Below are 11441 nucleotides of genomic sequence, written 5' to 3' on the forward strand. Positions count from 1 at the left end.
AAAGTTGGTCGTAGCATGAAAGCAACCAATCACTTAAAAAACTAGACTCAACCATACAAACTACGTTACCTTCATTTCACGTACAGAAAACATGGAAACTTAAGAACCCTTTCCTGAAAAATCAGAAGGAAATAAAGGGATCACCATATCGTGCACAAAGAACAACTTAGTTTAAAAGCGCTACGAAATAAATGGGAGACAACCAAAAGGAACAGAATATGCCCAATGATTGCGTGCACATCTTGCTCCTGCAAGCCATTTTGTTAACCTTGGAACTGCTAGCTGCTATAGTATCGGCTAAGAAGGCTGTATGATGGTAACTCTTCCAACCGTGTTATGTCATCGATTAGAAGCTCCCTTTCCAGTTGTCGCCGTGTGGATTTCATAACCGTCTGCGAAGTATAAATATTTGAGCTTGGATCACTATATCAATTTTTAAATGTATACATATTGACAAACAGCCAAAATCTACATGAAATTTGCTGGTTGAAGGATACGTACATTGAAGTCCATGTATGATGCACGCATCTCAAGCCATTGATAATCCATTAGTTTGAATGTGATGCAATAGAGAAGGTCAAATGCTGATTCGTTTTCTGTCGGAACAGAAGCAGAAAAAGTTCTATTAGAAAAATATGAGACAGCTCTCCCACCTATTATCTTAGTTTAGTTCCAAGTGAGGAAAAAAATGTTCACAAATAGTCCTAGATTACCTGAAAGAAACCTCAAGAAAGTTGCTCCCACCATTGTTCGTGGTTTGACTGTGAAAATTTAACAGAAGTGAAACACTTACAGTACCACAATGATATGCATAGCACATTCAGACACCTATTCATCGAAACTGAAATAGCTAGAACTGTCAGCAGACACATTGCAACAGCTGTCACTAAAGGATCCTACCCTCACTTTCTGATTTTAATTTCAAAAAGCGATAGTTAGGATTAGATTCGAACCGTATTGATTCAAGCTCATTTGCCAACTCAATTCGAATGAGTTCGGTTTAAGCAAACTAGAACTCAAGCTCAAGTTTGAAAGTGTTTCACTCACCAAGCTCACAAGCTTAGATAAACTCAATTTGAATCAACAAAGCAATATTATTTTGATTAATACTGTTAAAGTTTACAAGGCAGAGATGTTAAAATAAGAGCAAAAGGGTGCGTTTTGAATACATCTCAAAACGCATTGTTTCATTAAACTTTGATTGAAAGTCAAAGAAGGAGAGGAGAGCTCACTGGTGAAGATATTTCTTCTCATTCTAAGGCTTGTGCTTTCTCTGATTAAAAGGGGATCTAAGACTGTGATTTGTTTTCTTCAATCCGGCGTGATTTCAACAACGGTAATGCGATGATCGAGGTAGTATTGACAAAACCATCTACAGTAAGTTTTGTTTAAGCTGTCGTTTTCAATTATTGAATGAACGGTGTAAATTTCTGTTAACAGCCTGGAGTTAGCTGCATTTTTTTTTGTATATAAATGATGATTATTGAAGTTATCAAAGCCATTCAATAAGATCTTGAGGTATTGTTCATGTTCTCACTGTGTTACTTATGTTGCTCATGTTTTGATGATAGAAGTTTGGTTTAGGTTTCTCTTAGTTAGATAAACAAGACATTCAGACTGTAGTTCTTGTAATTTGAAGTATTTTGTTGATTTCTGGAAAAGTGTTCTTGGTGTTTCTTGCCGCTTGTAGTATTGAATTAGGTTCTTGAAGATTTTCTGTTTTAGAATCAGAGCCAGGTGTTTTTGTGTTTTGGGGAAAGTGTTTTGACATCAAAATGATGTTGCTTTGGTCAATTTTGACTCAACTATTGTACCAAATCAAGCCTAATTTGATATTATAGTCGAACTCAAGTCAAACTCTAACTTGACAACCCTCAAATTGAGTCAAGCTCAAACTGGTTTAAAATGAGCATACCAAGCTCGAACTTTACTTTTTCAAGTCAAGTCAAACTCAGGCTGACCCAAACTTGAACATAACTCAGCTCAAATCCAATTCCAGCGGTAATTTGTTGTCCAAAGCACAAGAAATAGGCAGATTTGAACAGTAAATTGAAAAGGAAATACAAACCTGCTTCAAGATCAAGCATCTGAATGAGCATGAATGTAATGTTCACGCCAGCTACAGCAAATGGATATTCCCACACCGAGCGATCACCTTCCTGCTTCCGAAGAAGATCTTGGAAGGACTTCTGAAAAAATTAAAAATATGGTTGGTCACACCCACTCTATCACATGCATAATTTCTTGCATAAGGCTAATACCAACAATCACATTCAAAGCAGCGAAGAGCCATGCTACCCAACGCACCAATCGTTCTTCAATTCATAAACCATTTTGGACTAGCTGTTACATTCATTGTACAAGTTTTTTTTTGTTTTTTTCAAATATAACAGTTGAGAGGCAACATGGTTGCTCAAATACTTTCAACTATTTTCCACATTGTGAACAGCAAACTATTTCATTTTTCCCATTTAATTAATTGTCTTTGCTTCCTGCAAACCTTAATCTGCAAACATATTAAATCAATTTACCACAAAAATCAAATTTTAGAAGCAATCAGAGAAATTTTTCATCAGAAGTTTATATATTTCCCAACATAGAATTTTCTATGAAACCCAAGCATGAAAGATATTTGAAAGAAGAAAACTACATGGGGTGAGGAGAAGAGACAGTAAGAGATAAGAAATACCGGAAAATTCCTAGCAAAGAACAACAAATTCTCCAATGATATGAAACCACCACCCCTACAAGATAAATTCCAAATATGAAACAACAGAAAAGAAAGGAACTTATTGTAAAAGCAATAGAGAACGCAATAAAAGACCATGGAAAACTTCTTATCTACCTAAAATCTGTTGATGGATCCTTTCCTTGCCAACCCATTTCCTTCCACTGCTCAGATATTAAACCACGGAGTTCTTCTTCCGGAAAAGCAACATTCCACAAAGCCCTTAAAGCTTCCTACAGCAAAGCAACAGTACAACACAATGATGAGAAAAAGAGTCCTAATACTCCCACAAACTATCATTTAACTATATAAAAAAATTGTTTATGATGACACAGGGCAAAAAATGATGAAAAATGTGGAACACTGAAATGCATTGCGATATTTTCTAATAATCTTCAAATAAGTATTTTGCACCAAAATTTAGAGTCCATGGAATCTTAGGTATAAACTTACCTGGTGCTCAGGGATTGAACTATCATAGGCAACATCTATACGATTTTGCAGCCTTTGCAAGCATTCCTCCTGACAGCACCGAGGCCAAAATAAAAATATAATGTGTTATGTTTGACTACATAGACACTCAGACAGAAGAAGATAAGACTTAAAAAACATTAAAAATAAAAGTTGGCTTGCTTTTCTAGAGTTGACCAGACTTAAACTGCACAGAAAGTTGCAGAAACATGAGCAAAGACAAAAAGGAGACACAATACTACAATAAAAGTGAAATCCAGACAGTAAACCAAAGAAAATAGAAATTAGGAGAAACTTAGCACACCATAAATTTGTTTAAATAACTGTCACTTATAGGTTCAACCATCTAAAATTGCACCTCTTCATTTTTTTCCCTCCTAATCACTCTTTTTCTAAACCATATATAATAGAGACCAATCTGATCAGACTACTCAAAGCAAACCAAGGCCTTGATACTTCAAGAATGGCCACTAAAGGATATGCAGGATAGCCAATAATGGGCGCTAGGTAAATAAAGAACAATAATGCATACACAATAAAGACAGGAAAGAAAAAATATTTTCATTTCAATCTTGACACATTGAAAGAAATCACTAGCAAAAAATTAAGTTCCTTGTATCTATTTCATAAAAACTTTGTAAGTTAAGGAACCAGGGCAATAAAAAGACAAGAAAACGAATGTCAAACAATTAAACATATGAAGATAAAAGTTACCTGGGCAGGGGTTAGATCAAACGAAGAACGAGGGTCACTCTCTCTCCTTTGTGCACAAACACAAGAAAGACCTCGACCCAGCCATGCAGCTGATCCTGCCACAGCCTCAGCTGTAACAAACAAAGCCATCCAATTATGAAAACAAAGATTTTGAACCTTCCAATGCAAATACACAGTTGCACACACATTTCTAAATTTCAAGCATGTCCACCATGATCACCAAGCACATAAATCTAATACCACAATCATAATTCATCAGTAAACAGACAACTTAGGCAGGCATGGAATTAAAATTTATTCTTATGGTGTAATAAGTAATCACCACCAGTTTGATTTTAAAAAAAAAAAAATGCTGCGCGACTTTTTATTAGCAACAACAAAGTGATTTTCAAATTTATCCTTCTCTCTAAATGTACATACGAAGCTAATAGCAAGGTAAAACTCTAAAGTGAAAAACTGGAGACCAGTATTTACGACAAGCTCACCGACCACAACAAATTTGAATCTCCGTAAACATGCACTTAGCGAGAGTTCTTTGTAAAACTCAAATCAAAGCATACAAAAGTTACCTCCAGATCCAAATTGAGCAAGTCAAAAAACAAGCGCTAACTGTAGTGAGAAAATATAACAAGTTATCGACAAAAACGACGGAAATTTTGATATGCAACAGAAAATATCAACACCTGAAGTTGAATGACACGTATTGCCTCGGTCGAGACCTTGAGAAATCCTCCTTACAGCTACAAATGAACCTCCTCTGTCATCCATTTTTCCACGAAACTATTGTCTAATCACCATCTATGATTTCAAAAACCCCTAACAAGCTCCTCCACAACTGAAAATACGCAGCGAAAAAAATCTAATCAAATTGCATTCAAATTTCTCCAAACGGTAACAAAACCATTGGAAACGCAGTCTCCCTCCAACGAACCGGAAACGAAAATGTAGATACAAGCAACCAAATCCCGTGGAAACTGTATTGAAATCAATGAAAAATCTAGAAATTCAGAAAAAAGGAGAAACTCTACTTCTACTCTTCCCAACGAAAGAAGACGAGATGTATAAAGGCGTAGAAGTGTACGCTAATTTAATGGAGGAGTGTTTCTTGAAAGAATCTTGAGAGCAATTCGTAGAGAATCTTTGAAAGATAAAGGTAGTGTTTCAAGATCTACAACAAGAAGAAGTCCATGAGAAGTTACAGAGACAGCACATACTCTCGCACTCTTTCTCTTGTATTTCTGGATCAGTGGCATTTGGGTCGGGTGGGTGGGGTTTGGTTTTTTGGGATAAAATGTGGGACCGACTCTTTTTGAGAGAAAGAGAGAGAGAGGGAAAGGAGTACGTTGCCTTTTAATTGTTTAATTTAATTGTATAAAAGCCGCTGAGGGGGTTTTTTGTGTGGCAACGGATCCTGAAAATGAATTATGATGGCGGCGATGCATGTGCTTGCGGGAGAAAGTTCGCTTTAATGTTATTGGTTTGGACTTCCTAACTTTGGGGTATTTTTTTGGTAACCTCACACATTAATATTTTAATTTTTGTAACTCGTTGCTATGTTACATGGAGCCAGGCAGGCGTCAACAAGGGCTCAATTGATCTCCTTAAATTTTGATATGAGAAACTCTACTGGATTTGGATTAAATTAATTATATTAGATAAGATAAATTTTAAATTTAATGATCCATATTATAATTATTTAATCAAATAAATTAAAATTTTAATTTTAATATGTCACTAAAAAATTCATATTTTTTCACACATAATTTTTTCACTCAAATTATTTTATTGTTATTTTAGTAAAAAAACCTTTTACATTTCATTCTTGATTTTACTCTGGTTATTTTTAGAAATGAATTCAAATGCATTACTATTAACATAAAAGAAAATGAAAGATTATTAAAAAGAAATTTTCAAATCCAAACCTTTTTTGGTAGGGTTAAGTGTGATATCAAAGTTAACCCGTTGGACTGGACTGGAATTTAAGGGGTAATTAATTAAAATAGGCAAAAAATTTGCCGCTTATACGTTTTTAGGCCAGCTAACAAATGTTTTACCAAAATAAGCAAACCAATATTTTTTTACCTGTTTTACCCTTACGTTAAAAACCCTAGTAAAACATATTTTGAAAGTTTCTTTGCCGAAAACGGAAAAAAGGAGGCCGAAAGCAGCAATCTGAAAATACAGAGCAAAAATCACCGTCACCGGCGAATATTAGAGGAAAAATAGCCAAAATCTGTTCGAAGTGATAAAATATATCAACAATGGCTTCCGAGGTTAGCTACAGTTTATATTTATTTTATTTATTTGGTTGATGTAATCTCCATTGATCGGTTGAAAATAATTTATTGTGGATATTGCTTAATATTGGGATGTTATGTTATTGATTGAATGATTATGAGAATGTGCGTCGATTTACGGTGGATATAAGGGTAGTTATAATGCTTGAGACGGTGGCTAGGGTTTGCACAGTAAAACCTAGTATATTTTTTTTATATATTTGCGTTTGGAATGGTAATAGATGGCTGGAAGTATGGCCGTCGGAAGACGAACGCGACGGAAAGTTGCAGACGACGGAACCGCGCAAACCGCGCAAAGCGCGCAAACCGCGCAAACTGCGCAAAGCGCGCAAACCGCGCAAACCGCGCAAACGCAAAGCCGCGCAGACCGCGCAAACCGCGCAAACGCAAAGCCGCGCAGACCGCGCAACGCAAACTGCGCAAACCGCGCAAACCGCGCAAAATCGCGCAAAATACGTTCTGCACTGCGATTCACCTGTTTAAATTTAAATTTATTGAATCAAACTTATATCATTTCATTTCATTTTTGACGTGTTTTTTTCAGAAATTTCCTATTAATAATCAAGTTGGTGAGAGAAGATTTAATAATGCGCATGATTTTAGAGTTACTATTAATATTCGAAGTCATAAGGATACGGTACAACATATAAGAGCAAAATTAAATTTACAGCAGAAAATATTATTTAGACAATCATGTTTTGGGCATTTTTTGGATCTTGAAGTCCATGGATATAGTTCAACTTTATTACATAGTGTATTATTTCGACAAGTGAATAAGGAAGAGTTGGGAGAAGTATTTTGGTTTCGGTTAAATGGGATTGATTGTAGATTTAGTCCGATTGAGTTTGCTATGATTACTGGATTAAGGTTTAGTAAAGAATTAGATATGATTGATTACATAACTACAGATTCATTGAATTTTAAAAATAAATACTTTCGAAGTGATAAATCGGTGACTTATAAGGATTTAAGTAAAAGTTTCATGTCTAAGGTGTGGGGAAACAATGATGAAGATGCTGTCAAGATGGCTGCATTATATCTGATACATTATGGATTATTAGGAGCAGATAATCGAAAAGTAGTATCAGAACTTATATTACAATTAGTAGATGATTGGGATAGTTTCAATAAATATCCGTGGGGGACTATGGTTTGGACGTTGACTGCAGAATCAATGAGCCGAGCAATAGAGAAACGATATGAAGAAGTTATGAATGATCATCGGGCATACGATCCAAAAATTCCAGTGCAATGTTATGCATTAATGGGATTTACAGTTGCATTTCAGGTATCATTCGTTTTAAATATTATTTATATTATTTTTTCTGTTTTGATGCTTAAGTTATTTATTTTATAAATAAATATCCTTATATTTGGGTGCAGCTATGGATATATGAAACTCTCAATAACTTAGGGGGTTTCGTAGCTTGCAAATCTACAGATAGAATTCCTCGTATGTTGAGATGGAAGACACTTGAGAGACCAGGGTGGGATCTTGTTAACTGCCTATTCGAAACTTCTCAGGTATATTAATATATTTTTTATATTAAAAATTAAGTTAATTTGTTATATATAAAAAATTGATACATTTAGTAAAATATTTATTAGGATGTTGTCACTCCTGTCTTGATTCCATCTATTGAGGAAAAGCAATCTGATTGGTTCAAAGAAGTTATGGATTATATGGGGTACACAGAAGAATCTGATGATGATCGTATGCTTATTCAATCTAGTGATGCAATCCAATCTTCTCACCCTACACGTCAAAGTATATCTGTACATAGTCCAGCAAGGTCTGAATGGACTCCACCACCAGTTACTAGGTCAGAGCATCAATCCACACATCGAACATCAATGTCTCCTCGGCAAACTACAAGGAGATCCCTTGGTGTTACACATGCTGCATCCACATCTTCTACTGGATATGTTCGTATTGAGGAAATGTTACGTGGATTCATGGAAACAGTGGAAGAACGTTTTAGACACTTTGAAGAGCGACAAACATCAATTGAAACAAAAGTTTCTGATATGCAACGTATGTTTTATGCCACCCCCGGAGATGAGGTTAGTAAAAATGCCTAAATGATTTTTTTTATATTTAAAATGAGATGATGATAATTATAATCTTTTATAATAACACAGGATGAGTCAGCTGAGGTCATTTTTGAGGTAGCACAGGATGATGATGTTTGTCCACCTGATTATAATGAGGTAGCTACTGAGTGTAGACCTACGGAAACACCACTTCAACCTCGGTCGAATACCCGAAGGACATTACGTGGAAGAATTATCAAGAAGGGGCGGGCACTACTCAGCCCTTTTACTGATCCTATGAGACCACGCCGGCCACGAGAAGGGAACCAACAAATAAATATTAATTTTGACCAATGGTTTGATAATGCTGACAATAACGACACTGCTTTGACTTATTTGCATGGGCCTTGTAAGAAGCTTGACTGGTGGGACCACATTTGCACTGAAAACAATTGGTTAACGGATGAGGTGCTTAATTCAATATATTTTTATATTTATACGATTTTATTTCTGTAAAATAAAGTAATTATAATTTATGTTTTTGACATTTTTTCAGCATATGGATAATTACTTAGTGATGTTACGTCATTCATATCCCACTGACAATTGGACATGTGTTGACACGTTTTGGGATGGTTGGTTACCACGTATTTTACAAGATCGAGAAGTGGCTGATGTTGACGACTTTTAATGGCCTCGACTATTATTAGATCCTATCGAAGGGAGCTGTCCACAGCTTATACAACAGGAAAGGGATATGAGATACGTTGCATGGGCGAAAGTTGATAAAGTATTTAAAATGTTATATTTTAGAGTATTTAATTTTAATTAAGATTATGTTATGTTATTTACTAGATTTTTGTTATTGTTTTTGCAGGTGTACATTCCTATCAATTATGATTGTCAACATTGGGCATGTGGGGAAATTGATCTCAAAGCGTGGACTTTTACCGTATACGACTCTTCAACTAGCTTCATATCTTCTACGGATAAGTTCATTAATATGATGGCACGATATCAACATCTTCCGGCTATCATTAATGCCACTAGATACTGGGAGGTTAGGGGTGATAACCCTAACTTGGAGCCATTCACGTTGATGCGATGTACTGATGTTCCACAACAAGGCAAAGCCTCTGGTGATTGTGGCGTATTCACACTTTTGATGATAGAGTATTTAGCCACCGGTCGGAAATTTGACTATACATCCTCTGATAGTATTACTTTGCGTAGGATGATCGCGGCTAAGATTTTTGCTCATGGATGCACTTGTTGATATTGTTTCTTCGTTATGTAAATTTATAGATTTTTTTGATTGTATGTGTAAATAGTACATATATTTTTATTATTCTGTTATGTTGTTTAGCATGATAGTAATTTATTGATGTTTCATATTATTCATGCTTTGCGAAAGAGTTACGTTGGATTGATTTTGAAGTGCTATTGAAGTGCATTTTCGGTTGAATTGGATGGATTGTGTGGATTGATTTTGAAGTGATTTTTGGTTAGATTGGTTGGATTGTGTGTATTGATTTTGAAGTGTATTTTTTGTTAGATTGGTTGGATTGGTTAGATTGATATTGAAGTGCAATTTTGGTTCGATTGGTTGGATTGTGTGGATTGATTTTGAAGTGCATTTTTGGTTAGATTGGTTGGATTTGTTAGATTGCTATTGAAGTGAATTTGTTGGTTGGATTGGTTAGATTGAGTTGAGTGATTTTAAAGTGTCTTTTTTGTTGGTTTGGTTAGATTGATTGGATTGATTTTAATGTGGCTTTTTGGTTGAAATGATTGGATTAAAAGTGTATTTTTTTGAATAAAATGTTAACAGGAGGAAGAAGATTTGGATAATGGTAATAATATAAGGGAGATTCTGTCAAAATTTTTTAAAAATTTAACCATTCACTTAATAATTTTAAAATTTTAAAATGGGATGTTGAAAGGTAGATTGTACTTTTTTAATTAAATGGAGTCCACAGTGCTATATATTCTTACAAAGTAAATGTTGTATCCCAGATAGGAATGTCTTTTCACTAGCATCATCAAGGATACTGAATAATTCTTGGGAAGATATAGGAAAGCTGGAAGGCCTAGCTTGAACAATATCCTACAAATATTCCAGGTATGTGGCATCCAAACAATGAGAATAAGTTATGGTGGGTCAAACAAATGGAAATACTAATAGATGCACTAAGTGGCAAAGACCAAATTGGAAAAAATTATATGCCAATATGCGTCATAATACTACCATATCTTAAATGCCCACGTTCAAAGAACATCCTAATGGAAATACTAATAGATGCAGCTGAATACAACCAAGACAAGTATAATTAAATTGTGCCAACTATAGAATTCTATAACAAAGTCATCAAACTCTTATAACAAAAGAAATCAAACTCAAAAAAGATTTTCAAAAACACCTAGTATATCTTCCCTTGGATACAAACAAAGTAAATGTTGCAAAAAATATCATTACACAACAATACAAAATAAAAACAAATCTATTGATACATCCAAACAGAAAAAATAATTTCCCTTAGTTCCCATTATCCTCAAATTGCGCTGTAGTGCCCAGTTTCCTCAAATTGCACATCCTAAACATCTGCAACAAAATAATATAAAATAAAATATTATAGACCCAAAAAAATAAAACAAAAAACCTGAAATGCAAATGTAATATATAGTAATTTGATACCTGGATGTACGCAATTATAAAGGGTTCGCACAAGTAAGTCTAGTATGCCCACGCTCGCGACACCGACTACAAACAGGTTGACGTACTTCCTCCCCCTGCGATGGTCTCCTTCTTTGTTCTGACGGTCGGCCTGAACGACGATTCTGTATTAGAGGTGGCTGGATCTCGGGAAGATTCTCCGGACGTAACCATTCAGAAGGATCTCCTAGTGGTTCAACACTCTCTCGATATACTGCTTGCCAATATTTGGTTGAATAGTATTTACTAACCCATTGATAACAATCCGAAAGATTCTGAAACCTAGCCACGGCTACAACGTGTGTACACGGAATATGTGACAATTGAAATTTCTTACAGCTACACTCCTGCGCACATAGATCCACTATAGCGATCGATTGGGCCACACCGTGGACTTCATATCGGTGCATACTTATTGGTTTGACAACCATGTTAGCTGATTTTAGGATATGACCTGCTATTTTCTCCTCAGCCCACGGAGTGA

At 35.3% G+C, this 11441-nt stretch overlaps 3 protein-coding genes and 1 long non-coding RNA gene across 9 annotated transcripts; 2 read left to right on the top strand and 2 right to left on the bottom strand.

Annotated features, from left to right (window-relative positions):
- Window positions 1-47: 47 nt before the first annotated feature.
- Window positions 48-5162, bottom strand: LOC123223935 (ELMO domain-containing protein A-like). 6 transcript variants are annotated; one of them, XM_044647433.1, is made up of 11 exons: window positions 4995-5162; window positions 4845-4887; window positions 4597-4748; window positions 3914-4023; window positions 3182-3250; window positions 2846-2961; window positions 2690-2744; window positions 2069-2189; window positions 714-761; window positions 502-596; window positions 48-392 (listed from the first exon to the last, which is right to left on the bottom strand). In XM_044647433.1, the coding sequence occupies exons 3-11, from the start codon at window positions 4679-4681 to the stop codon at window positions 279-281; spliced, it is 813 nt and encodes a 270-aa protein (XP_044503368.1). In that variant the 5' UTR covers window positions 4682-4748; window positions 4845-4887; window positions 4995-5162; the 3' UTR covers window positions 48-278. The 6 variants fall into 6 exon arrangements, with proteins under 6 accessions (XP_044503368.1, XP_044503369.1, XP_044503366.1 ...); XM_044647434.1 differs by lacking the exon at window positions 4845-4887; XM_044647431.1 differs by having other exon boundaries at window positions 4597-4887.
- A 2030-nt stretch (window positions 5163-7192) lies between these two features.
- On the top strand, window positions 7193-8935 carry LOC123223300. Its single transcript, XM_044646440.1, has 5 exons — window positions 7193-7498; window positions 7594-7734; window positions 7819-8274; window positions 8353-8712; window positions 8801-8935. Exons 1-5 carry the CDS (start codon window positions 7193-7195, stop codon window positions 8933-8935), a joined length of 1398 nt encoding a protein of 465 aa, XP_044502375.1.
- Window positions 8936-8942: 7 nt separating this feature from the next.
- On the top strand, window positions 8943-9520 carry LOC123223301 (ubiquitin-like-specific protease 1). The gene is made up of 2 exons (XM_044646441.1): window positions 8943-9034; window positions 9122-9520. Exons 1-2 carry the CDS (start codon window positions 9002-9004, stop codon window positions 9518-9520), a joined length of 432 nt encoding a protein of 143 aa, XP_044502376.1. The 5' UTR covers window positions 8943-9001.
- Window positions 9521-10651: 1131 nt separating this feature from the next.
- Window positions 10652-11177, bottom strand: LOC123224437. Its single transcript, XR_006503970.1, has 2 exons — window positions 10940-11177; window positions 10652-10846 (listed from the first exon to the last, which is right to left on the bottom strand). It is a non-coding gene; the product is annotated as an uncharacterized LOC123224437 (long non-coding RNA).
- Window positions 11178-11441: the final 264 nt, after the last annotated feature.

This window comes from Mangifera indica, chromosome 8 (genome assembly GCF_011075055.1).
Source record: "Mangifera indica cultivar Alphonso chromosome 8, CATAS_Mindica_2.1, whole genome shotgun sequence".
In the NCBI taxonomy this organism is placed as follows: Eukaryota; Viridiplantae; Streptophyta; class Magnoliopsida; order Sapindales; family Anacardiaceae; genus Mangifera; species Mangifera indica.